The sequence below is a fragment of the Pocillopora verrucosa genome, chromosome 14 (assembly GCF_036669915.1).
Source record: "Pocillopora verrucosa isolate sample1 chromosome 14, ASM3666991v2, whole genome shotgun sequence".
Lineage (NCBI taxonomy): Eukaryota > Metazoa > Cnidaria > Anthozoa > Scleractinia > Pocilloporidae > Pocillopora > Pocillopora verrucosa.
In genome coordinates, this window is record NC_089325.1 from 16,154,547 (window position 1) to 16,181,923 (window position 27,377).

General features: G+C 38.0%; 3 protein-coding genes across 3 annotated transcripts; 1 reads left to right on the top strand and 2 right to left on the bottom strand.

Moving 5' to 3' along the window:
• Positions 1-48: 48 nt before the first annotated feature.
• On the top strand, positions 49-3,666 carry LOC131797210 (G-protein coupled receptor GRL101-like). The gene is made up of 7 exons (XM_066161784.1): positions 49-89; positions 562-633; positions 797-868; positions 1,423-1,560; positions 1,813-2,202; positions 2,869-3,502; positions 3,652-3,666. Exons 1-7 carry the CDS (start codon positions 49-51, stop codon positions 3,652-3,654), a joined length of 1,350 nt encoding a protein of 449 aa, XP_066017881.1. The 3' UTR covers positions 3,655-3,666.
• Positions 3,667-7,430: 3,764 nt separating this feature from the next.
• Positions 7,431-27,328, bottom strand: LOC131797171 (uncharacterized). Its single transcript, XM_059114790.2, has 23 exons — positions 27,199-27,328; positions 26,816-26,980; positions 26,099-26,242; positions 25,464-25,704; positions 25,087-25,232; positions 24,497-24,736; positions 23,629-23,897; positions 22,708-22,816; positions 21,647-21,994; positions 21,320-21,349; positions 20,812-20,929; positions 14,588-14,659; positions 14,302-14,373; positions 13,565-13,636; positions 13,192-13,263; positions 13,030-13,101; positions 12,379-12,450; positions 12,144-12,215; positions 11,220-11,297; positions 10,591-10,975; positions 9,274-9,895; positions 8,954-9,108; positions 7,431-8,519 (listed from the first exon to the last, which is right to left on the bottom strand). Exons 1-23 carry the CDS (start codon positions 27,326-27,328, stop codon positions 8,412-8,414), a joined length of 3,792 nt encoding a protein of 1,263 aa, XP_058970773.2. The 3' UTR covers positions 7,431-8,411.
• On the bottom strand, positions 16,165-17,742 carry LOC131797170 (neuropeptide FF receptor 2-like). The gene has a single exon (XM_059114789.2). It carries the CDS (start codon positions 17,427-17,429, stop codon positions 16,332-16,334), a length of 1,098 nt encoding a protein of 365 aa, XP_058970772.2. The 5' UTR covers positions 17,430-17,742; the 3' UTR covers positions 16,165-16,331.
• Positions 27,329-27,377: the final 49 nt, after the last annotated feature.

Genomic DNA, 27,377 nt, shown 5'->3' on the forward strand with positions numbered 1-27,377 from the left:
AACCAAAAACTAGCCTGCGCGCTAGCCTGCGTGTAGACGTCTCCAATGATGGAGACAAGTGAGCTCTGCCTGCAGGGAGAAACCTCCATGTAAAACCAGGTTGGTTTATCGAGCCCGGTGCACAGCAGCGGGTGTCAAGCGCCATCATTTATAGTTTCGAAATCAGGAAGAACTTTTCAATATTCTCTTTTAGTAAAGAAATTTTATTTTGTGAACAGATCCTTTCTTGCCAAATGTAATATGTATAAGAGTTATGTGGTGAATTTTAGACGTTTGCCATGTGATGTGGATCACAACGTTTCGATTGCACACTGCCAGCCTTTTCGTCTAGAAAAAAAACGTGATATGTAGTATGCAGCCGACATGTTGTGATTCATTTTTGAAGTGAATTAATCGTAAGACTAACAATTTTACTTTATTGAGTGCCCTTGCCGCAATAACTAACCACAAGCTTTTTCATAAACCTATTATGACTGTTGCTTTTTGCTTTGCAGAAAAGACACACAACATAAATAAATAGCTGATAATTTCATGTTCATGTATTTCTTTCCCTTCCTCCAGGTATCTTGATCACAACAAAATAATTATAATTGAAGAGAAAGCGTTTGCGTCTCTCTCACAGCTAAGATACTTGTAAGTTTCTTTTTGCTGCCTGACAGAATTGGTAACCGTAGTTCATATTAGCAAATAGAACTTATATTTAGTAACGATATTACTGTCATCGCATGCTTCAATTGCTATTTCATTTGTTTTCTTTAATCTGCGTCAATCGATTTTTGCTTTCTTTGGGTTTTAGACATCTGCACAACAACGGATTGAAAAGACTCACCAAGGGCATGTTTACTGGCTTGGTATCACTCACAGCACTGTAAGTCCATTTTTTCTGGGGTTATGTGAGTGTAATTTGTGCTGTCTCTGTCGGTTAGATCGCATAAAATGAAATCAATGGCCTTTTGGTTTTGTTCAGTGATCTTGAATACCAGGGTCGTGCCTAAGCCAGACATTTTTTTGCCGACTTGATCCTACTTTTTCATAAAGTTAGGGTGTGAAGAGAGAGAATAGCATTTCTAGGCCTTTTGGAAATTTGAAAGCTGTGTTTTTTCGTCACTCCATGGGAGGAGTTTTACGTTTTCTCTGTAAAGAAAATGCTAAGACAACACAAGATTCATTAGAGGACTGGTTCCTAGCCGTGCAAGATAAACAAATAAATAACTTAAATTATAAACAAATAAGGGTCATTGATCTCCTCTTCTGCTGCCCGTTTTACAAAAGAGTAACTTTTCGGGTGTGGTGCAGGGATTTTGTCATGCATTACCAATAGTATCCAAAGGTCAAAGAAATAATCGTGCAATGGATTTTCAGGACGACACAAGTGGCATTATAGAGCTTAATAAACCTCCTGTTTAGGATTGAATATTTTAGAAATGTTTATGAAGTGGAACAACAACTAATTTCCTCCTTTAACTTTGATTTTGGAAATAGTCGTCTTCACGAAAACAGCATTCTTGAAAGTGAAATTGCGACGGACATCTTCGAAGGCCTGCTTAACCTGAGGATCTTGTAAGTGTTACGCATTCTGCATTACAGTTATTAAAATAATGCTTATTTGAAATATAAACCATCTTCATCTGTACTAAGGACATAAATCTTGCTACACTGAGCGAGAAACTTCAATTTACCTCCAACTGATATCTTGTCTTTTTTTGTGACTCTCCTACACTTTAAATCAACTGAAGGTGGATTTGAAATCTAAAACCGAACATAGTGACGATGCCGATCCTTTTTATAAACCATTCAGTTTTCCTTTCATAGATCACTGGACAGCTTCATTGTCTGCTGTTACGCTAAGAAAGCTGCAAAGGACTTGATATGTGATTCTCCCAAAAACGAGTTCTCCAGTTGCGAGGATATGATGAAGAACCCAATCATTAGAGTCTGCCTTTGGATTCTTGGCATTGTAGCGTTAGTCGGCAATCTGTCAGTGATTTTCTGGCGGCTTGTTTATGGCGAAGATAGCAAAGTTCAGTCCTTTCTTTTAAAAAATTTGGCAGTCGCCGACTTCATTATGGGTGTGTATCTCATTATCATAGCTGTACAGGACACTCGCTGGCAGGGAGAGTACTTCGAGCATGACGTGCGGTGGAGAGGTGGCACATTATGTCAAGTGACGGGTGCCTTGTCCATGCTCTCTAGTGAGGTAATGTTTGTAAATACACAGCTTTTGACCTCAGGCCTTATCCTCACAAATCATTCATTTCTCTTATTTGAAAAGAAGATGGCATGAGTTGAAATAACGGTTTACAATCTGAAATAAGGTAACGCCGAGTGAAAGCACTACACTAGGATCTGGTATAAGATAGTAGGATGAGGTATGACTGGTTGTGTCATAATTTACCTTTTAAAAAGGGAACAATTTAAATCTTAATTCTTAGCTCACGAAAAACAAGACGAGGGTTTCCGGACAAAACATCACTTGAGTTTCTAAAAATATAAGGGAAAACAAAACGTAAGGATGACTCGTGCGTAAATACTTCCCCAAGGATGCTATACTTTCCACTGAAGCACTTCGAATCCCTTCCTCTGCGTTTTAGATACATATTTCGAGAGTTATTGCAAGGTTACATCCGTCGATAAGGACACCACTGGATCTCTGGGAATATCTTTGATAAAGAGGGGCCATACTGAACGGCCTTGGGATATCATGGTCCAATTCTCAGTCTCGTTAGTCTTTGGGTAAAGACGAAAGAAGCTAAAAAGAGCAAAAAGAGGAGAAAATGACAATTTTTCCTGCCCTTTTAGCTTTACTGTTTCAAGTGTTCGCAGAGTTAATCAAATCACTACAATTTCTCGCGCTCTTTTCCTTCTCAGGTTTCGGTTATGCTTCTTACCGTCATTACCGCCGACAGACTTATCTGCATCGTCTTCTTTACCCATCGTCCATTTTCGAGTACAGCCTTTGAGCCTAAAGACTTGTTATTTGATTTGCTTATTGGTCTGGTTACTTGGCTTCGTCATATCATTTTTACCAATGTCGGGTCTGAGTTATTTCAATCCTGAGGGGAACGGGAATAGCTTCTACGGAAGATCAACAGTGTGCCTGGCTCTTCAGTTGTCCAATGACAGGCCGCCTGGCTGGGAGTATTCTGTCAGCATATTCATCGGCTTCAATTTAGCAGCATTTTTGTTCATTTCGTTGTCTTATGTGGCCATTTTTTTGTCTGCTGTGAAATCATCGAGCGCGATAAGATCAACGAATGTCAAACGGGAATCAACCCTCGCCAAACGAGTCGCCTTTATCATTTTGACAGACTTCTGTTGCTGGATGCCTGTGATAATTGTTGGTATCTTATCCTTGACCGGAAGTTTCAATGATCCCGAGAAGCAGGTATATGTGTGGATGGCGGTATTTATACTTCCGTTTAATTCCTCTGTGAATCCTATACTGTATACACTTGCCACTCCTCAGATGCGGGATTGGTTCGTAAAGATTCTAAAAGTAAAGGTGAGAGCCTTATACTTGTTTTATTATTCATAGTCAATAGAGTTAAGTTCATTTTCACTTGCCTCTAAAAACTCTGCGATAGGTATATGATAGCCAACAAATAGCCTTGCATATTGCGACTTCAGAATATCATATTTTGTTTCCCCCAGTGAATGGAAATAGAGGAGTTCGCTCTGTGGATAAATCAGCGACCCCAGCCAGCAATCTCACAACTGAAAAAACTGAGTTCAGTTTTTCTTCGTTGAAATCCGTCACAGAACTGGATCATATTGGAAACATTAATGAGGTAAGATTTTAAAGAGACGATATCTAATCCCTTAAATTTGCTCATACAGACGGGGTGGATGAATAATTTGAAAAGCGTGGAACGCTTGGTAATTACCGAACTATTTATGACGAGGTTAAAGGAATATACGGTACCTTATCTCCCATGATATTGCACAAAGTTTATTTTTACTAAGGTATTGAATTTGGTTTGGGTGAAAGACAGTCAGGATAATCCTCTCTCGGACTTTTAATCGCTGTACCCCAATGGCTAGTTCGCAATAAGCATAGTCCTTTATCTTACAAAATTGAGCCTGGCTTTCTTCGTAATAACCTCAGCACTATGTCGGTCAGTTCGCTGTTTTACTAAACCAAGAGTCATAAAGGAAAAGAAAAAATTTTTATAAGATAAGCTGATGTATGAAATTTCTCCTCATCAGGGTTTCCCGGACGTTGATTTACAGCCAAAAAGCAGCAATGAATTGGTTTCAATAAAAAGTGGCTCTTTATGTGAAGACATGGTTTCCACTTTCGAAACTCACCTCTGAGGCGATATCTTGGATCGTGAAAAACAGTGGTGTTAGATTTTTTGGTTTACAAGGCTGAAACATACATAATATTAAGAACTAGCGACATAGCTATCTTTTTTTTTTATTTCCTCTAAGTGTTTTCAATTTAGTTACGTTATGTTCAATAGCTGGCAGATCAGACCTCTTGCACTTCTGAATGGTACATGGAAAAAATTTCCCTTTGTAACCTTTGAGCATCTTTACTTTTTGCTGAAGGCCTTTGTGGATATCAATTGGAAATAGGTACATATCAAGAGCTATCAGTTCTCCTCTAAAGTGGAAATTCCTCTCAAACAGTACAACTGATTTTCATTACGAATCTCATTTTAAAAAAATTTAGGGGAGTAAAACTTTTCGATCTCGTAGCTGGAGTCTTTCGAAGAGAAGTTAGCTGTGAATTTATTCTGTACCGTAATCGTTGGGGTACTAACTACTTTCGGAGTGACTGGTGGCATTTCATATAGTGCTTTAATACTTTCCCATGATCAGTTCTGCCAGATCGATCTAGCTAGTCCAAGAGGTTCAAATCCCTGGATGAAAATGAACATCAGGCATCTTTTAAAATTGCCAATAAGTAATTTTATCTCATAGTGGTAAAAAGCCGATGGTTTTCTCGAAGGGTCAGCACAATGTATCAAAAAGGTGACTATTATATCCCTGATGATACTGTATCATCTCAGAAAAAAGTTTCAACTAAGAATGTGTTCTGCAGTTATCATTGACGGAGGTTTGTGTTCAATTGAATGTCGGCAAAAACAAGGGTTTCCCCGCAATAATTTGAAATTGTCTTTATATGGGATCAATAATAAAAGATCCAGTGACACAGTGGAAAAATGGTTGTATTGAATCCTGGTCTCCCGCAAAACGTTCTTCTTTCATGTTTATCTTTCCACCAAGGGGTATTTTAACAAGGAGAGCCAGGCAAATGCCGGAAAGACCCGAATAGAAGTTGGCTGTACATTACAAAATAAAGCCATCCAATCCAAAGGGAAGTAGTGATATTCCTAGTCGATTAATTGTATAAAAAGCAGACTATGCATGGGTCTAATATAGCCGTAGGTTTAAAATAAATATCTATGTTAACTTTTAAATCAGTTATGACATGGTATAAAGCGTGACAAATAAACTTCTGAGAGAATAAAAACCTTTTAAGAACAACTTTAATGTCTGTCTTAAAGCTTTGTTTTTGTCTGTTTGTTTCTGTTAATTTTAATTGTTTGTTTTTAAGCCAGCTCTGTAGGCTTGTAACATGACAATGACTTTCTATAGCAAGGGGAAAATGTTTTCTCGACGAGGATATTTTTTCGGATGATTTTTCTCCTTTTCCATTTTGAAAGAACAACCTTTTTATATGCTTTTCCCCTTTGCTAAAAGGATTATTCTAAGAAATCATACGAGCAAGCGGTTTCCCACCAACTGAAAGTTATTGGAGGAGTGAGTTGGTTTCCTAGGTATACTTCTCCTCTGAATTTGATGTAAGTTGCTAAGCAAATCATTCATTACGGCTAAAATTGCCGTCAAATGCTCACATTTAAGGCGGGAGAAACTTAAAAAGAAGCCTGTTGCTAGGAAAGCGGAAAGGCTCATTATTCGTCATTATTACTCGTTATCTATATTTAAATAGCTAATAATAAATACTTAAATACTTAATATTTTTAAGTATCAGGACGTATCGAAATTTATTATTTGTGTACTGTTTAAATATTAAGGCGACATTTCAACATTATTGTCGTAAACATGCCCACATCAGTTATAATTTAATTTTCAATCATTTATAAATAATCATCACTACCATGGCTAACAACCCACTCCAGTTTAATATACTTATACGAGGTTGTCCAGAGAGTCAACCATCAGTCAAGCATTTTTTTTTTTTCTTATTGCAAACTCTCTCGACAACCTGGAATCAAATAGTTGGCGCTTATTACGATATGCATAGGGACACTTAGATCTTCAGAAAACAAGATTCATAGATTAAATAGATGAACGTGCTCCAAAACTGATCATGATTGTCTAAGATAATTCTTAATTTAAATGGATAAAAGAGTAACACAATCCATTACAGATCAAATGGCTTTTACTGCTGACGTTAACCTTGTTTTCTGTAGGGAAAGGCCACAAAGAGTATTTCTTCTTTCTCGGCGAGAGATAGTCCGCCGCATCTGAATTCCCTTTTTTCTTGAAGTTTTCCGTAATCTGATCTAGATGCTTTGCTGAAGATGCTTTGCTCATTGTTTTAACACAAATAAGACGCCCACGGCTAGATTTCAGATCTCCACAGTTTGGTCAAGAGTCTATACGCTAACCTTTCGTCTGAGTCCAAATCGTTCATTCTTTCTCTCGTTTTTCACAGCGGTTGTAGAGTGGCTAATAACCCATGCGAGAAAGTGGCGAAGTGTGACAATCACAGGGGAAAGTTCGGGTGTCGATGTCCAAAGGGCGATACTTGGGAGTACTGTGAATTGGTAAAGAATTTTATTATATTACATTATCCGTACAGTCCAACGCTCACTTTTAATGAAAAAAAAGAAAGAAAAGAAAATCCCTGTATGAAGGATGTAAACGATGACGCGAGCAGTGGGCTGCAATGAGCTGTACAACCCACAAGATGGTAGCGGAATACAAAGAGACAAGAGTATGATCGTGGATCCAGAGAGTAGACCGGGAAAAGTCTGTTTTCATTGGTATTGACTAATGTTTCGACAGCTGAACTAAGATCAGCCTTCATTGGCGTCCTAGAAATTATTTATTTACGACATTGACCAGGACAACCTAACTCTAACGACCACGCGACAGACTGACGTTACCTGAGTAAAAAACCTACTAATCTTTATACACGCCCAGATTCATGACACTCTCCTGCTAGACAAATCATCGCTTGATTCAAACGAACGAGGACTTCCGTTTAGGTTTTCAAAACCTCAGTTACTGGCAGCAGGCTCTCTCAGGGTTAATTACATCTCTTAGTAACTTTTAATGCGATCTTTGTTCAAACTTATTCTTACTATCTGGAGAGAGTCTCTATTTTAGACAAAACATTTATGACACTTCGTGAGTGCATGCTTTTATTCAATATCCAAAAAGCCTTCGGCGGTAAAGACCACTCGAGGCTACAACAGTAGCAACAAAGTACAAAGTACCATTTAACACAGTAGTAATTGAATCAGTGTCCTGCCCTTTAGAGAATTTTCCACTAACTCAGCTAATAACAGAAAAAATCATGACTTTTGTAAACTGAAAGTTATTTAGATAAAAAAAGATATTATTAGGCTTGTCATGGAAGTGAAAGAAGGAAGCATTCTGAGTCTCAAGAACTTCGCATTCCGCGCTCCGATGAGCACTGGACTACAATAGACAACTCAATTGTCAATTAGGCCATTACCGGGTTCATATGTGACAACCGTCCAAAGATTCTCCTATTTGCAACTTAGATTTGTTCTTTGTTTCATGCTCGTGAAAAACGAACAACATCTTTATTTATTGCATTATCAAGCTCAAAATTTCTCATCTTTCTCATTCTCTGGGTTACTCAGTTGTCTTCTATCTAGTTTATCAAAACGAAACTCCATTTCCGAGTTCCATCGACAAAGAGTTCAAAGTGACAGCTACTTTACGCAATTCAGGCTCGAGAAGTGTGGAAACTGATATTCTATGCCATGATAATGTAAGTGAGTTGAATCCAACTATAATTGGTGTACATAAACAAAACAAACCACGGCAATGACAAACTCAGTAATAAGTCAGTTACTCATGACCATGTCGCTTTCTCTTATTTTCATACACTTACACCATCTAATAGGCCTCATGCATGTTTACACCGGTCGGATTACCCAGTTTCACCCCGAAACCTCACTTTCAAGATATGGAATGGTGAATTTTAATCAGAAAGTATTCCCAACACACTGAGATGAATAGAATACTCACCCAGAAACAACAAGAAAGCGGCAAAGATTGATTAAAATATTACTGCAAACGAGGACTGGCGCTGAGTTTTCAGTATATAACGTAATTATGCATAAGATCTACTGAACACAATCGATTATCACGATCATTGTGAGGAAAGGAAGCCTAATGCTTCAGAGGCGAGTGTCGTAAGTAGCACTCGAGTTATCTTCTAAAGAGCCACTTTCCACCGAAGCAAAACTGTTGCTTCTCTCTGGCTGCGAGGTATCGTCTTGAAAACCCTAGAAGAAAAAAAATTCGCACATAAGCTCATCTTATAAAAAATTTTCATTCCATTTACACCTTTATCTTTAATGGCTCATTGTTACTTAGAATAAGGTACTGCCGGACGTATTGCTAAGGCTAACATAAAGAAGGTAGTAGAAGTAGGCCCACATTTTCGCTAGCTAAAGAGACTGCAATTTTAGAAAGTTCTTACGGCAAAGTGTCTCCCTGGGCAAACCAAAAGAGGATTACCCTGAATATCTTATTTTCAAATCTGATACAATGACGAGTAAGAGTAAACTTTGAGTGACAAAACAGGTGATTACATGAATTATACACCTTTAACCTCTTAACCAACGCGGTATGTGGACGTTCCGATCTTTTCAAATCATTCATCCGCCCCTTCTACAGATGTGAATTGAGAGATTGTAAATTTTCCCTGGCCACTTACCTTATTGACATACCCACTACGTTCCAGATTGGCGACGGATTTCAGTGAAGGCACACTGAGTTCAATCGTTGTTATTCCTGTAGTAGGATTGCTGGCAGGTGTTGTGGAAAAAGCAGCTGATTTACCCACAGGGCGAATGCCTCTATTTCCATCCTCTGCAGGAAAGAAAATTTAACGAGATTTTAAAGTTTGTTTGAGCAACATTTCAGGGTATTTTTGTAAAAAAAAAAACTCGCGTTCAAGTTTTAGGAGGAAAATATGGCAATAGAAGATGAACTTATCGCTTTTGCTGACGATGACTAGCTTTAACAATGACTTACCTTTACTTTTAGAATCTTTACAGAACCAATCCCGCATCTGAGGAGTAGCAAGTGTATACAGTATAGGATTCACAGAGGAATTAAACGGAAGTACAAATACCGCCATCCACACATATACCTGCTTCTCGGGATCATTGAAACTTCCGGTCAAGGATAAGATACCAACAATTATCACAGGCATCCAGCAACAGAAGTCTGTCAAAATGATAAAGGCGACTCGTTTGGCGAGGGTTGATTCCCGTTTGACATTCGTTGATCTTATCGCGCTCGATGATTTCACAGCAGACAAAAAAATGGCCACATAAGACAACGAAATGAACAAAAATGCTGCTAAATTGAAGCCGATGAATATGCTGACAGAATACTCCCAGCCAGGCGGCCTGTCATTGGACAGCTGAAGAGCCAGGCACACTGTTGATCTTCCGTAGAAGCCATTCCCGTTCCCCACAGCATTGAAATAACTCAGACCCGACATTGGTAAAAATGATATGACGAAGCCCAGTAACCAGACCAATAAGCAAATCAAATAACAAGTCTTAAGGCTCAAAGGCTGAACTCGAAAATGGAACACGATGCAGATAAGTCTGTCAGCGGTGATGACGGTAAGAAGCATAACTGAGACCTGAGGAGGAAAATAGCACGAGAAATTTTGGTGATTTGATTAACTCTGCGAAAACTTGAAACAATAAAGCTGGCCTAAGGATCAAATTACAAAAAAAAACCGTGCGGTAAAATTGTCATTTTTCTCCTCTTTTTGCTCTTTTTAGCTACTTTCGTCTCTACCCAAACACTTATGAGCCTGATAATTGGACCGTGATATCTGAAGGCCGTTCAGTATGGCTCCTCTTTATCAAAGACATTTCCAGAGATCTAATAGTGTCCTTATCGACGGATGTGACCATAATAACCTTACAATAACTCTCGAAATATATATCTAAAACGCAGAGGAAGGGATTCGAAATGCTTCAGTGCAAAGTATATGTTCCTTACGTTTTATTGTCCCTTTCATTCTTAGGATCTCAAGTGATGTTTATTTTGAAACCCTCGACTTGTTTGCCGTGAGCAAAGAATTATGCTTAAACTCTTCCCTTTTTTAAAGGTAAAGAACTTTGGGAAATTATGACGCAACCAGTCATACCTCATCCTACTATCTAAGAGCCTATACCAGATCTTAGTGTAGTGCTTTCACTCTGTTCTATCAAATTTCATATTGTAAACTGTCATTTCACCTCACACAATCTTCATTTTAAATAAGACTAAAAAATGACTTGCGAGGATAAGGATTCATACTAAAAGCTGCAAATTTACAAAAATTACCTCACTAGAGAGCATGGACAAGGCACCCGTCACTTGACATAATGTGCCACCTCTCCACCGCACATCATGCTCGAAGTACTCTCCCTGCCAGCGAGTGTCCTGTACAGCTATGATAATGAGGTACACACCCATAATGAAGTCGGCGACTGCCAAATTTTTTAAAAGAAAGGACTGAACTTTGCTATCTTCGCCATAAACGAGCCTCCAGAAAATCACTGACAGATTGCCGACTAACGCTACAATGCCAAGAATCCAAAGGCAGACTCTAATGATTGGGTTCTTCATCATATCCTCGCAGCTAGAGAACTCGTTTTTGGGAGAATCACATATCAAGTCCTTTGCAGCTTTCTTAGCGTAACAGCAGACAATGAAGCTGTCCAGTGATCTACCAAAGGAAAAGTAACTGGTTTGTAGAAAGGGTCGGCATTGTCATTGTATTCGGTTTTAGATTTCAAATCCACTTTCAGTTGATTAAAAGTGTAGGAGAGTCACAAAAAAGACAAGAGATCAGTTTTAGGTAAAGTGAAGTTTCTCATTCAGTGTAACAAGATTTTTGTCCTTAGTACAGATAGAGATGGTTGACATTTCTAATAAGCATTAACATGTAATGCAGAATGTATAGTACTTACAAGATCCTAAGGTTAAGCAGGCCTTCGAAGATGTCCGTCGCAATTTCACTTTCAAGAATGGTGTTTTCGTGAAGACGACTGCATCCAACGTCAAAGTTAAAGGGAGGAAATTAGCCGTTGTTCTAATTCATAAACATGTCTATTCAATTATAAACAGGAGGTTTATTAAAAAAAAAAACCCATTGCACGACAATTTCTTTGACCTTTGGATAAATTCAATAATGCATGACAAAATCCTAACACCACTCCCGAAAAATAAATCTTTTGTAAAACGGGCAGCAGAAGAGACCAGTGACTCTTATTTGTTTACTATTTAAATTATTTCTGTATTTATCTTGCACGGCTAAGAACCAGTCCTATGATGAATTTTGTGTGGTGATCGCGTGTATCAATACATTTTCTCGAAAATATCGGTTGGGTCGAAACATGTTTGTCAGCTAAAGGGTGTTATCTTAATACAGCACCAGCTCCTCTCGGCCGATTAGCAAGGGAAATAAAACAGCTAGAGAAGATTAATACAAGCAGATATTTGGACTTAGAGGTTGTTCAAGAGTCACTAAGCCACCTGAGCCATGTCATACCTACGAGGGAGAAAGCATTCCCTTAAGCAAAATTATAAACTAGTCACGTGGTTGTCTAAGCATATCTGTACAAAGAAACCGTACGAATCCTCCCATAGAGTGACGAAAAAACAGCTTGCAAATTCCAAAAGGCTTAGAAACACTATTCTCCCCCTAAAAACCCTACCTTTATGAAAAAGGGGGGTCAAGTCATCAATAAAATTACTTGCTTTGGCACGACCCTGGTATCCATGATCACCGAACAAAACCAAAAAGATATTTTTTCATTTTATGCGATCTATTTTATGCGGTCTTAAGATATAGCACAAATTACATTTACATAACCACAAAACAATGAACTTACAGTGTTGTGAGTAAGATCAAGCCAGTAAACATGCCTTTGGTAAGTCGTTTCAATCCGTTGTTGTGCAGATGTCTAAAACCCAAAGAACGTAAACATTGATTTACAGAGATTAAAGAGAAAAATGAAATAGTAGTTGAAGCATGCTATGACAGTAATATCGTTAGAGAATACTAGTTCCATTCGCAAATATGAGCTACGGTTAACAATTCTGTCAGGCAACATAAAGAAAACTTACAAGTATCTTAGCTGTGAGAGAGACGCAAACGCTTTCTCTTCAATTATAATTATTTGGTTGTAGTCAAGATACCTGGAGGAAGGGAAAGAAGTAAATGAACACGAAATCACCAAATATTTAGTTATATTGTATGTCGTTTCTGCAAAGCAAAAGGCAACGGTCATAATAGGTTTATAAGAGAGGTTGTGGTTTGTTATCATGGCGAGTAAAGTTGTTAGTCTTACGATTGAGTCACGTCAAAAATGGATCACAACATGTCGGCTGCAAAAGGCTGGCAGTGTGCAATCGAAACGTGGTGATCTACATCATAGGGCAACGACTGAAAATTCACCACATAACTCTGATTATATTACGTATGGCAAGAAAAGATCCGTTCACAAAAACTTTCTTTACTGAAAAGAGCATAAATCATAAACAAGTGATTACTGATTTCGAAACTATGCGTGAAGGTGCTTGACAGCCGCCACACACATGGAGCTTCTCCCTGTAGGTGAGCCAACTTTTCTCCAACATTTGAGACGTCTATACGCAAGCTAGCGCGCAGGCTAGTTTTTGGTTCTTGTCTTAGTTACTAAGACTTTTTCCCAGGTTCTACGGTTTTCCTCCCTCTAGAAAAGTTGAGAAAGGAAGTTGAGAGGATCGCTTACTTACAGATGAGTTAAGCGTGTTGTGCGTTTAAATACATCCCTCTTAATATGACGAATACTGTTAGATCGCAGGCTTCTAAAAAATAAAATGAAAATAGAAATTTTCACAAAAAGTGAAACAGAGATTCATTTCATTTTAATAAGAAACTTTTTTCACGCCACTTACAAGATTCGTAAGTCTGTCAAATTGTCGAAAACGCCTTCTTGAAGGTCAACAAGAAGGTTTTCACCAATATCTCTGCAAGACACAAAAAGAAACCGTTTTTGTATTTTTAATTTTACGTTGCACTCTCTTAAAATAGGCCAGAGCTTAGGCATCTCTGCCGAATATGTATTTGATTGGCTGACAATTAAATTGTGCATCCCACATTGAGAGCGAATCACCGTCAGTCAATTTATGCTTTTGTAAGTATGTAAACCAATCGGTAGAGTTGTCTGAGTATTTAATTGATGTAATTTGTCTTCTATAACACTTTTTATCATTATTTTCCATTTCAATGATTAAGTTATGTTTCAGCATTGTCACATTATATACTTACAAGTATTGAAGCTTAGTTGTTTCACCAAAGACGTCACTGTTAAGTTGCCTCAAGAAATTATTGTTGAGCCTCCTATGTCATGATGCAAGCAAAAGAAAAAGTTATTCAGGTTCGTCTGGACTTCACCAGAGAACTCTATGTCCTCTACGTTTTAAGTGATTAGCTTTCGTCTCCAAACTTTCCATTTATCACTCTATTTAAACGGATTCTGTATAAGAGCTGTACCGGAGGGTTTTTCTGGTGTACTTTCGCTAAGGTATATTTATGTAGTATGAATGATCTACATTACAACAAAAATTTATTACAAACTTATTAAACGCACGGGAATAAGTTCATTGAATGTAAACTTAATAACTGCCTACTCCCTGAAAGCTGACTCACCCAGTAGGAAGTAGGAAGGACGGGGAGGCTAGATTACAACTACAACGAATAAGTCCGGAAGCAAGAACTCACGTGATACTAGCAAATCACTGGGGATCCCAGTGTCCGTTGTTAGCTTTCAATTTTATTGTTAACTTTTCTCCCAATACTGACACTACATCTTAAGCAAATGGAATTGTGCATGACTAACAATTTTGTGAATCCTTTCCCATCGCTTATACACATTTTCTGAGTAGTTAAATATATTTCGGAGTTTGATCTTCAGTCTTGAAGAACCGACAGACGTGACTATACTACTCTTCACGGTCAAGCAATTCCACAAGTAACGATTATAGGATAATTTCTGAGCAACTTACAACGTTTCCAGAGATTTTAAACTTTCAAATGTTCTAGGTTCCATTTGAAAAACTTTGTTGTGGCTTAAATCCCTGAAACAAAAGAGAGAGATAGTTGATTGATGCGTACTTCACATCCCTTTATATCCTTATATCTCTTTATATACTTCCTATTTGGCATAATTAAGAGAGATTCGGTTGCATTTTATTAATGAAGACACTTTGTGATGCGTCTCATGCGAAGAAGAATCTTCTCGATGGTTGTTAAAACTTTAAAAAAGATTCAAAGCAAACTCTGTTGACTTACATGTAGGTAAGAGATGACAGAGAGTAAAAGTCTCTGTTCCTTAGGCGAGTGATTTTGCTGCCAGCAAATAAACTGGAAGAGAGTAAGGAATATATATCACCTCATTTTACTCAAGGTTTTATGGCGGGTACGGTCGTTGAGAACGTTTGGAAAGACAATTCGTGGTCACCATGTGAAGGACCAATCTCCGGGGAAACGCCCTCCATATAACTTACCAAAAGGAGTTTATCACACTTACAATTTAAAGGATCTTTCGTAGTAATGAACAAACGTAGTTGAGTAGTTCTTTAATTGAATTATATTTGCCATTTTTTTATATTTACCAATGTCTTCAAAATAAGTAATGAAATTTTCCAAGCCATCCGTTATCTACTGAGATAACTATGGCGTGGTACAAAAACTGTGTTATAAGAAATTTTGAAAGTTCGATTGAAAAACGTGTCAACCAATTATCCAGCAGATTGAAGACATATTAACAATTAGCGTTTAAGCCGACGAAACAGAACAGACTTCATGCTTAGAAATAAGTGCGCTGTAAAAATAAATACGGCAAATGAAGTTCCGTTAATGGGGTCAAATGGACCTTTTCAGAGTTCTCACGACGCAGCTCATATCGAAAATAAGGCCAAGTGTAAGACCTTTCTTGTTAAATGAGCTATATTTACAGAACAATTAAAAATCATTTTTAAATCACAGGTTTCGTTCGTTTAAAAGCAGAAGCTTTAATTTACGTATCTCGAAGATGACCTTAAAGACGTGAGAACTTTCCAATTTGAACGAACTGTATATTTTTCTGAATGAAAAAAAAGGGAATCATCTCGCGGAGACAGAAGAGATGTCTTATGAGGGAGTGGAATATTTTGATTCTTCTACACTCGTAGCAAACGCTATACATCTTTGGTTATTCTGCCTCATAGCTTTCTCAAGCTTAATACCTATTACTAGTCCAAAGGTATTATTTCCAGCCATTTCGTCTTGTATTTCGTTGCTCTATCAATGAAGAGATGGATACAAGCAGGTACGGCCTATCTTATCCACTTTAGGTGCTTCGTATGCGTCCATCTGGTTCTTCGTTTTTCTTAAGCTTTCATTAAAAAGAAAAATTGTGACGCTGCATTGTCACAGATGTTTCTTTGAATAAAAATAAAAGAGGAGACATTCCGCCCATTAAATATTGATTTTACCCTACAAGTACTGCATTTTCTCGATCAAATTTCCTGTGCGGCACTCATACCTGTTCATATTCAAACTAAGCCTCTTGACAGAAGTGACATGCGAATAAATTATTTAAACACTGCGAACAATTAACTAAATGAAATCTACACATGCAAAAATTATTATTTATATTTCTTTTTCATTTTCCCTTCCCTTTTTCATCTTATTTGATTTACCTGTTAATCGATTCATTCACCTGTTTTGTTTTCTTCCTTCAAAAACTTTAATAGACAGCAAAATGTTCCACGTTTGTAATGAGTTATAGAATATAAATAAGCTAAGCTTTATTTATAAAGTGGTTAACCTTAGAAAAACAGTTGAGCTGCACCTTTGACGGGTACTACTTTTCAATTTGGTTTTCAGCTGGTCGAGTTGACAATGTAAACTGGCCACCATAAAGAGTTCGTGAAGCTGGCTTTTCAAGCGTTAACCCTCTGTCAGAGCGAATAACGAAGGGCAAACGCCCAAAACGTCAGCGGGGACCGATTTACAAAACTAAGTCAGTCGATAAAAGCAAACTATCTCAGCTTTAGTTCGACAATCGTTTGTTAATGGTGTGATTTTTCGTTTCCAAGCGAATACTCCGCTCACTTGCAGGTATCCTTTGACTGTTGAGAAATGACGGAATTTGTCTTAAGCCACTCCTGTACTTACTGTTGAAGATGAGACAAACACAAGGATTTACAGCGCTCCACGAATGTAACAAAAATTCGACCACAAATAGAATCACCGTTTGAAATGCACAGACGGGAGGCAATCCCTTATCCCATAGGACAATTTGAGCGAAAAGGTAAACAGAAAGTGGAATCGTGCAAAAACTGAAAGCAACTATTATAGCCACCGACATTCGGACAATTTTCTTGTGTTGTTCATCACGCGATTTGTGTCTACAACCCAATTGCTGTTTTTGTTTGGTGTTGCTCCTCTTCAGCTTCCATGCTATCGTGCCATACACGATAGCCATGACTCCAATAGGAACGAGGACGAAAGTGATGAAAGTCGCCGTGACAAATCTCTTGTGCGTTTGCTTGTGGACAAATGCCGGTCCCCAGTTAAGCCTACAAACAACTTCATTACCCTCTGGAGTAAGTTTGTACGCATAGAAATAGGGCGCGTGGACCATGATGGCGACAATCCATGTGCATAAAACGCCAACAAGGCGCACTTTTGAAGAGATGAGCTTAGCTTTAAGTGGGAAAAGTACAGCAATGAATCTGTCTACCGATATCAATAAAAGGCTTTCAATGGAAACGACCAGCGACACATCTATAAGAAAGTAGGAAAGTTTGCATAATATGCTTCCCAGCAGCCACGGTCTGACGACCTTCCAGGAGACTGATCCTGAGATGATCTGAACGAGACGGATGGGAATGAGAGTGAATGGGTTGAATAAGTCCGACACAGCCATGTTGAAAACGAGATAGTGGATTGACTTTCGGGATTGCTTGTTCTTTGCAATAGACAGGATGAGGATTGCATTTCCAACCAAGGAGAAAACCAGAATGGTGGAGTAAGCTGAGGCCTTGGCCACCATTTCTACAGTAGAATCACCCGCAACACAAGTCGAATTGGTAATATTTGGAGCAACATACCTTGGATATGAAATGTTCTTGTCGAAGGACTCCATTGTAGAAAATTTGCTGAACCTGTTTGTATTTCAAGTTGGTTGGCCAACATCAATTGACCGATGTTACCTCTTAAAGAGAGTCAGAAATTGAGCTGTTTTGTTAGAGAAAATGAAAAGTTGGAAATGTATGTACATAAATAGTTCGATTGCTTAAATTGTCAGATTATATTTACCGAATGCATTTATTAGCCAATCGCTTACATGGATAGAGGACATTTCCTGTCTCTGATAAAAACAAGAAACTGCTCGATCCCGTTTAATTAAGACAGATAGAGGAAAACTTGGCTTTTTGGCTCTCATAGAATATATCTGAGTGAAGGAAAGTAAAAAGCTTTTGTTTCGCCGAAACAATTATCGAGTTTCACATGAATTTCTTGGAGTCAATTTTCCTATAAAATACCGGTAAACTTTGAAATGGATATTTGTTTCAAGTCCATCTTGCTATTGAGTTACTTTTGCAGGAAAACCTACATCAAAAACTAGAGTGATGAGCTACTCTGACAAAGAGGAATTCATCCCTGTCGTGTTAAAACGTCTTAATGGATTCACCCGACAACTATGATCTCTCAACTCATTGTAACGCGGAATTCTCGCCTACTTTCCATTTCATTCATAAATTAAACAGTCATGCTACCCGTTCACCTGCCCGTTCCTAAATCATCAACAGTGCAGCCAATTTGAAGCACGACTATGGTAATAGACATCTATCGTAAACTTTGTCAAAAAAGTATAGAAAGCATACGTACTGTACAGATTATAACATCCTACTTTCTTAATTTCATTGCATGTAAATGTGAAACGTTTACGCTTGTAAACGCCCGGGTCACGAGATATGTAATCATATTTTTATTCATATTGCATCTTGACAACTCCTGTGACATGTTTTTGATTACCAACGAAATTTTACGTATTCGCAATTATAGCTATCGCTGCAGCAAAAAAACCTAGAGTGTCTCTGAAACTAAGCAGTGAAAAAAGCTAAAAATGAGGGTCAAGTTTCCAAGGACAGTGCCTTTTCAAGTTTGAAATTTACTTTTTTTTTCGTACTGTTATTTTTTTTTCCGTTTCATCTCGAGCTTTTGAAGTCGGAAGGTACATTTCAATCTTACTTCTTTTTGCCTTCCATAGACGATCTTCTTGCCTTTCATAAATGAACTACCCTCGCTATTAGTAAAAAAAGGGATAATTTTGTCTACTCCGACGCTGCTGAAATGAGACAAAACAATTTCTTCGATTCATCACCTCTTTTCTAAATATTAAAGATCGGCGATTCAATAATTCTTACATATTTTCCTGTAATCTCCATTAATTTCAAACTCGTATATGTAATTTCAGGGCATTAATGCTGACATATGTCAATTTTTTTTACCAACCATTACACTACTATTTAAATGGTTTTGCATCTCAGAGAAAAAAAAAGGAACCTCTGTCACAATAGAGACTTTCCTTTGGTATCAACAGATTCTTTTTATAAACGTTTGAAAACATTGCACTGAAGCAAAACCTTCTTCCGTTCCTCAAAATTGATGAATGTGTAGTCGTCGGGAAGCAACTACCACTGGAAAGAAGCCAGGCATAAGGTGACAGATTTCAATCTTCCCGCATGCAGCATTAAAATATGAATCAATCAAAAGACGTATTATCATCTGTACGCTTGAAATTCAGCCCCAAAAAGTGAGAAGGGAAATTCCTTATGAAATACTCAATGATGCACCTGAAGAAAATCCGTTCACATGTGTAAATTCCAAAATAGACAAAAACGAAACATTAGAAAGGTTTACATGTATTGCAATATTTCAAGCCAGTGGAAGAAAAAAAAAATTTGGTTAACAAAACAGCAATTACAGCATTTCGTCGCCTTAGGTGAATATATGTATATTGCCTGTCGCACGAGATTTTTGAAAACATAGTATTCGTAATTTGGATCAAAAACGTATTACACCCTGGTTATAATTTTTCTTTAGTGGTCATCTATATATGTCACATCGAGTTGTGTGTGATTAAAGATCTTTACCGTACAGAGAGAACCCACTATTTATATTTTCACATGTAAAGATAGCGATGTGTTATCTAGGTTTATCAACTCGGCGGTTTTGCTACATTCCCTCCTTTTTGATTTGTATTGTAAACATTTGGGGTAAAGTTTCCGCACAGCTCCGTACTATTGTAAAACAAATCTGTTCTCCCAATGGAAATGTATTGTTTTCTCTGTTCAAGAACTGAATGCATAATGTAGGATGGGGCTGAGCGGAAATTTTACCACATTTGGTAACGATAGCTTGTGTTATTTCCTGACGGATGCTGAAATGACAAGATTTCAGAAATTCAGGACACTCAAAATTAGTTTTCAACAACTATAATTCTTGCCTGCTTCTACTGTTCTTCAATTTGATAAAGAACTCATGAGAATGTGTTGCCTCATGAAACCATGAGCCACTTGTTCTTATCCTTATTGAAAGCGGTAAACAAGAAAGGCAAAGAATACTCATGATGTAAATAAGCAATAGAAGGAATTTACAGGGCACACCTCGCTTTTTTGTGGACGAACCAAAACCCTTTGTACTCTAAAATTGTCTACTCATCAACTGCAAGATTGTGGGAGCAGTCATTCTACAAGATTTAATCTAATTCTCCTTCTACTCCATGACTGCTCCGAAAATTGGCCAGGCATTTTGAAGCGACCCAGCTCCGTAGCCTGTCCGGTGAAGTTGATCCTAGCATTGGGAGTTTTAAAATGTGCTGAGAGATTGTCGGTGAAAGCTCATTGATTTCTGTATGTTTACAAGTACACTGCTAGTCTGCTTGCGGATACGAATTTATCTTTGCGTGTTGATTGCATCCGCGCATCATCATGTAGAATCCTCCAGATAAATCTCGTTTTAAAAAATGTGTAATATAGGGTAAATCAATTTTTTCAAATACTAGTTATTACTTACAGGAAACCTAAAAATAACCCACTAGGGAGGAATGGCTCTACATGCTTGTCACACGAAGAAATAGAGCTTTACCAGCAAAACAAAAATAGGTGTTCAAATTATAGAAAATCTATATGAGCTTCTTTGGATGGTATATAACGTAGGTAGCCAGTGGCTACAAGTATAAAGAGCTAAACAGCAAGGCTTCAAGACCTTTGCATTGCCTTTGAATGGTCACAAAATTCGTCCGAACAACTTTGAGAGCAAATGATCGATGCGGGCTGTGATCTGCGAATCGAATCATTTGATAAGGGGTATGTTCTACCAATTGTTTGCAGCTTTTTTAGGTGATTTCAGCTAAGAAATATCAAACACATTTTATGCTAGACCTTGGTAAGAATTCCTCTGAGCTTTCGTGCTTTTTATAAAAACGAAAAACAATTGAATAACTTAATAACTTGACTTACAGCACTGTTGTAAGACTTGATAAATTCCATGGTATACTTTCCATGTATTCTGCCCCTTCCAACACGTACTGTGACGGTGGTCCTTTTGTAATGTAACACGTGCAACCCACTGGACAATCTACGCAAACAATGTGTACTAAGATAAATCAACAGTACTTTTCAGGTTTTCTAGTCGTTATAAATCTCAAATTGAAAATTTTTCTGCATGTAACAAGAGTTGCATAAAGTAAAATAAAAGTGGTTGTGGGCCACAGAAATTGGAACTTATTGAACTATTTACTGATATCTCTCCATTTGCCGATTCAAATTCTCCTTTTTTCACTAATCGATATAATGCCTGGATATCCTTATTTTTTTCGGCGACTAAATGCTTCCAAATCGACTTCAGCCGTGAATCTGCCTTATTGGTGGACGAGCTATGAAAACGAACTCGGAAATATTTTTTTAAGTTTACAATGTTTTGGGACTAGTAGATGAGGCTACGGTGAACAACCAAAGATGTTATTACCTGGTTTCATTTTACATTTATCCCTCTCATCTGAAAAGCAAATTGGGAGGATTATCATAATCAAGTAATTAACTCTTGCAAAAAAATGTATATGCTATGTCGTTGTATTGTTGGCATTTCTTCGATGTGTGCACATTCATCGACTGCACACATTTTGAGGGTCGAACTACATTGACTCATATGACGAATTATTTCAAGGCGGTAACTCGCGATGGTGAAGTACCACGATTTTTTTTTTTGCTTGAAACAGAAACGTGGAAAAATTATATCGCAAAAAAAGAGAAATTTCCTCAAGTAAAAGTTTTCAGAAGACAAAAAGTACTTCACCTTTCCTCATGTCGTAGTAAGCTTTGAAACCCGTACGCATCCCCTTGTTATCAGATTTAAACACGACGAGCAAATTATTCGACGAAGATTCCAACATTGCAGGGTGCGTATGACCACAAAATCTGCCAAGCGAAGTAGAATATGTCGAATTTCCGTCAAATACTTCAACATAATCACTTAAACATTGAGGTCCAGTTGCTTCCAGCTGAAAGTAAAAAAATTCAAGTCTGATCACGTGACCAATCGCAGCGGTGACGAGCCATTCACACCAACTGTCATTTGCGTAATATCCCGGATAGTAGGGTGACATTATAACACCAGTTTTGTCCGTGAAGAGCTCCCTGCATGCTGAAGATGAATAATTTCATAAAAGGTTTAGTACAGTAATGTTATAGTTCAATGGCATTTGTTTTTGAAAGAGTTGGCGTCGGAAGATGCAATTGTCAGAGAAGTAGAAAGTCCGAGGTGAATGGCTTAGTAACTGCAGTAAGAAAGATCCTATGGTTGGTTGTCAACACAAAATCTTATCCATATCTATTTCAGTATAACAATATTATGTTATGGTTGGCAGCACCCTCGGAAAAGATGAAGCAAATTCTGCATTCTGATTGGCCACTCGAGCAGAAAGATTGGCCCATCTCGCCTACTCGGGATTGCCCGCTTTAATCCAGAGCAAGCAAAAAAATTGCGTCGAGCAGACTTACAAAAATCATATTGTTTTTGAAAATGTCGCAAAAAGTGGCATGAGACAGTGAAAAGAGAGTAAACATAAATGAGTTCTCTGAGTTTACTGTTGCGCCATGAAACAGGAAAATTCTTAAAACACAATGTGAGATGAATTTCCCAGCGCTTCAAAATTGACAAATCATTCTTGATTCTGATTGAAACGAAATATTTTAGGTATATCATGAATACTTTATTGACCAAGGTTATTTGGTCAGGGTGGCCGGAAAGTAGCATCCATCTTCCTTTGCCTTTATATGGACCTTGACTTTGTCTCTACCATTAAAAACCCCAAATATGAACTCCGCCATTATCCAGCCGTACTTTTTGCTCTTTACCTCTTCTTGCAGCTACTTCTGGCTCTGGGGAACAATAACCATTGATGAAGTAAAGCGCTCCTATTGAAATAAACCCTGTTTGGTCTTCCAGGTTTCCTTCAAAAATGAGCTGCAACAAAAGAACACGGAAGTGCACTAGATTCGCTTCCGCCGGTGAGAGGTAAAGTGAAATGGAGAATGTAATTGTATTCCAGGGCTGATTTACTTGACGTAGTTGTCACTTCCATACTGAACAATATGGTAAGGTGACATAGCCGCACTATTATATGAAAGTAAGTCGAACATGAAGTCTCTCTATTCCCCTTATCAAAAACTCCGAGTAAGAATGGAAGGCAAATTGTGACCTTTCGAAACTAAATTTCTATTCTCGTTATCAAAAACTCCGAGTAAGAATTGAAGGCAAATTGTGACCATTCGAAATAAAATTTTACATCTACAAGCTTTTTGATTCGCTTGTTTGCTTGTTTGCTTGCTATGGCAAAAACTTATGTCTAGTTATGTCTAGTTTATCGCATTGTTAAGAGGATACTGCAATGCCTTTCATGAAAATGTCATTTAACAAGATCCCTTTGCCCCCAGAACTTTTTACCCCGATGACAAATTGTTCAGGGGCCGATTAGCGCTGAGCTAAGGTTAAATTTTAATCCAGGTTTCTTAACTTCTATGTTTTAAAAATAATAAAGTTTCCTTTGAGGCTTTCAGATCTGAAATCAGAAAGCACACTAACCCCTAAACCAGCTTTGAACAACCGGGCCCTGGAGTCAAAGTAACCTTCAATCATTTCATAAGTCAGAAAAATAACCAAAACTTCATAATTATCATATGAATAATTATTTCTGTAAATATTCAATTTTATTAACAGTTAGTAGTAACTACTAATTATTCCCTAGTTATTTTTATAACATTTAAAAAATATCTTACTTGGTGTTCTGTGATCCCTGTAACTGACACTTGACCATACTGCCAGGTGTCGTCCCTTGTTGAGTCACCTTGCCAGATTGGATTTTCCTTTGAGTTGTTCCCCATTATTTGGTAAAGCCGTAAGTTGTTATTTCCTACTCCAAGAATCATGTATCGGAACTTCAGGCATCTACCATAACCATCAGCTGATCTGTTATACCATGGGCTCCATACGCGAGCTTGCTCTGTTGTAATGTTACTTGAAAGAGAATACGCCGCAAGGCGATTACCTGTGATGAAACATGCTGTGGGTTATTAACGTAAACTTTAGCATTGTTTAGTCAAACTGCTTCTCAGTGATCTTTTCTTTTGCCGAAAGTTCTATCATAACATTAATAGTTTTTGAATGGGGAGAGGAATACTTCTAGATAACTATATTTGCATACTTCAAACAAACCAATCACTCAAAACCTCTAGATCCATGTAATGCCCAACATCAGAGTCAAACCTGAACTTTGTTTAGAAGAAGCGGCCCTTGATTTTAAGTTAGTGGTCAAAGAAGCCGAAACATAAAAAAACCAACAACGGAAAGGGGCTTCACCGAAAAATGTATTTGTATAACAGGTCAATGAGCGAAGAAATTTTATCACCTCCGGGTAATTACAAAGTTTCGATCCCGTGTTGAGCAGCTATGTTAATGCATTGGTTAAAAAGGTGTAAAAGAGATAAAATTCCTTAGGACTGACTTGATCCGTACACAAGACCGCCTTTATATTGATTTCGTAAACAAAATGGCGCCGTGGCGACAAGTGAAAACAATCTATTTTAAGACGCCACTGTTTGGTTTAACTTCCTAAAATGTACTACATGGGTGGGTGTATTCACTTACCAGTCACGTCTCGACATGCGGAAGTATCGTAATGAACATGGGCGTCTCCTATGACTCCACTAATCATGCTCCTCCAAGCTATGAGATCACCGTCTCTCATTCCACACCCTAAAGACATTCGTTGAATTTCTTCCTCATCGAGTGCACCTTCCCATAAGTTAAGATCACTTGTACGACCGCAGGCGTCTACTTTTGTTGAATTTTTAACATCAGTGCAATTGACAGTAAGGCGACCTCTTCCTGATGATTAATGAGTAATTTAATTATCCTTATGAGCAGAGCACACGATGCAGTGTTTTGAACGGATGTTTGGGGGTGTCCATCAAATTGCAATTATAACGTGAAACTAATTATTGATTAGCTTTTGGTTATCCTTCCAACCATATATACATTGATTACCACAGAGGATTTGGTTATGGTGAAATGTTGGAAAGCATAAGAATAAGTTAAAGTTCTGGATTAGAATTAGTTCATCGTTCAGGATTAGAGGCAAGATTATTTTTCCATCGTTCACTTAAGCATTTTTACGCGATATGGAGGTACGATGTAGGATACTTTTAAAGAAATTCATATTTGCTTTTTAATAATACCTCTGATGTCCAGAGTGTCGATACTAGAATCAGACGTGCTGACAAGTTTCAGTCCGTCGACAAAAACTTTGAGGAATCCACCAAATGAAGACCAGGTCAGACAAACATGATGCCACTCTTGATCAGCAACAAATGACGGGACTTTCCTGCAGTCAAAAGCTGAAAACTGTCTATTCTCTTTGCCAAATTAATTTAATCAAATAAACCACAACCTGACCGAACAAGATCTACCCCCAAACTAACTAATCGCCTCACTTAGAGCATTTACGGCGCAGAGTGCTAAATAAAATTCCAGTAAAACGGCAATAGTCCAGTATCCAGTAATCTACTGGCTCGAAATTTCGGTTCATTATTTTTAAGTATCAAGTACTACTCACCATTCCTCTTCCAAGACAGTAACTGTGATGGTGCTATTGAGATTTATTCCAAGAGCTGATTCTTCAGGACAATCCGCCAATTTTGTCCAGTATGTTATGTCCACAACGGATTGGTTGGTTTGGAGCCAAACGCAGACAGTTACAGCTTTCAGATCATTTTCAAGTGCAATTGGAACTGAAATATTTCCAAACTCGGCTAGTGGTAGGATAACTATGAATTCGTCTTTCTCTCTAGGGGTCACTGTGTACAAAGTCAAAATGTAAAGTTGTAAAGATAGAAAGGTCCTTTCCCAAATTCAGTTGAATTTAGGAACAGGTTCAGCTCGGGAATGGGGCGAAGGTCGGAGCGACCGAATGCAAAAGGATCTGGGGGCAAGGTAAGTAAAGAGGCCTTTTCCCTGAATTATTCCGTCCTGCCTAGACTAAGGATCTGGTCCAAAAGTGAACTCAGTTCTGAATCTCGCACTGTATCTAGGCAAACTGTGTGACACCGAGCGTTACAGCACAAAGCTTAATCATTTTGAAAGACAATACGGTCTATTCTCACTGTTATAAATAAGGGTACACTGTTTAACGAACTGAGCATAGTAGAAAATGGGATGTCAAATAACCTTTGCACATTTTCATTATCGTACCTTCAAATGCTTTATGATCGGCATTCAATGCTGATTTGACTTTTTTGTTCCAATTCGCAGTTTCTTCACGACTGACATTTTTCCATGTTATGTAGCCATCATCAACTTTCCATAGACACAGTTCTCGACCAAGACTACAGTAATCTGTAAGAAGAGCCAGATTTTGTAAAGGCTTGCATTGAGCGTATTAGGATAATCAATATAAATGGAACCTATTTACCTAATTTGTATCAAAGAATTGGTTCATGCCTGGCGTGTGTATATAGAGGAAAGTTTGGAGAGCACGAAAGAAGCGCAAGCATCTATGGCTTCCTGAATGCATCCATAACTCAATATACGCACAGCTAAAAGCATGAAGCAATTCTCTTATAACGCGGCTAAACTCGACGGGAACTTGCAGCCGAAGTGAGACTGTTCAAGTCATGTTATTGATGCACGGCCGTGTGGTACATAAGGATTTTTACCATGCCATCCTCTTAGGAAATAGGTAAAACTTGCGCCGGCAATATGTCATAAAATGAAATGGTTCAATTTATAGGAAAGCGGCATAACCACCACCACTCGTTCATGAAATATTCTGCAGCATTTCAAACTAAAAAAAGGTGCCCCTCTCTGACAAAATGAGACCCGGAACGCATGATGTCGCAGTGCTCTTTTAAGGCTCGTTTCTTTTAAAGGACAATAACTACAAATTGTCGGCCAAATATCAAAAATTACCTTTGCAGAAGTCCCAGTGTAAGCCATTAAAATCGTAGAACAATTCTGTAGCGCACCATGGTCTTGGCTTGTCAGGCGTCGTAATACAGGAAGAATAGATTCTGTTTTTATATTCAAACGGAAAAGAACAGCATTTTCCACTTTCTGTTGTCCAAAGGCATTTATCTAGAAAATGAAATAATGAATAATGACCTCTTCGATACCGGTGCCTTATATACGAATGTATGAATATGATATATTTTAACTGCAGATTGATAAATAAAGACGAGAGTGATCATCGCAGTTCTGAACACTACATTAACAGTAGTGGAAAAAAGGAATTAGCACATTCGAACGCCATTTACTATTTTTGACACTTGTCCTCGTTTTGGGGAGTGGTGTACCACTAATCATTTTCATTTTTTTGTTAGTCCTGGGCTTCAATGATTTAACAATTTCGTAAAAACTTGGGTCATCATCTCTGTTGGCACTGATTATGGTAGGCTCTGGAGCGTTTGATTTTTTTGGCTTCATAACTGTCGTCTGTTACTTTTACCTCAGAGATGTCTCAGTAACACATTCG

Bases quoted from the DNA above. Each gene is read 5' to 3' on its own strand.
- LOC131797170 (XM_059114789.2), bottom strand. From the start codon at position 17,429: ATGGAGTCCTTCGACAAGAACATTTCATATCCAAGGTATGTTGCTCCA.
- LOC131797171 (XM_059114790.2), bottom strand. From the start codon at position 27,328: ATGAAGCCAAAAAAATCAAACGCTCCAGAGCCTACCATAATCAGTGCC. The intron at 14,374-14,587 runs GTAAGTCAACAG...CTTTTGTTTCAG, and splicing joins CTGTCATCTCTTACCTACAT to GGATTTAAGCCACAACAAAG. The intron at 10,976-11,219 runs GTAAGTACTATA...TTCCTTTGGTAG, and splicing joins CTGCTTAACCTTAGGATCTT to ATCACTGGACAGCTTCATTG.
- LOC131797210 (XM_066161784.1), top strand. From the start codon at position 49: ATGGAGACAAGTGAGCTCTGCCTGCAGGGAGAAACCTCCAT. The intron at 869-1,422 runs GTAAGTCCATTT...TGAATATTTTAG, and splicing joins TTGGTATCACTCACAGCACT to AAATGTTTATGAAGTGGAAC. The intron at 2,203-2,868 runs GTTTGTAAATAC...TTTCCTTCTCAG, and splicing joins ATGCTCTCTAGTGAGGTAAT to GTTTCGGTTATGCTTCTTAC.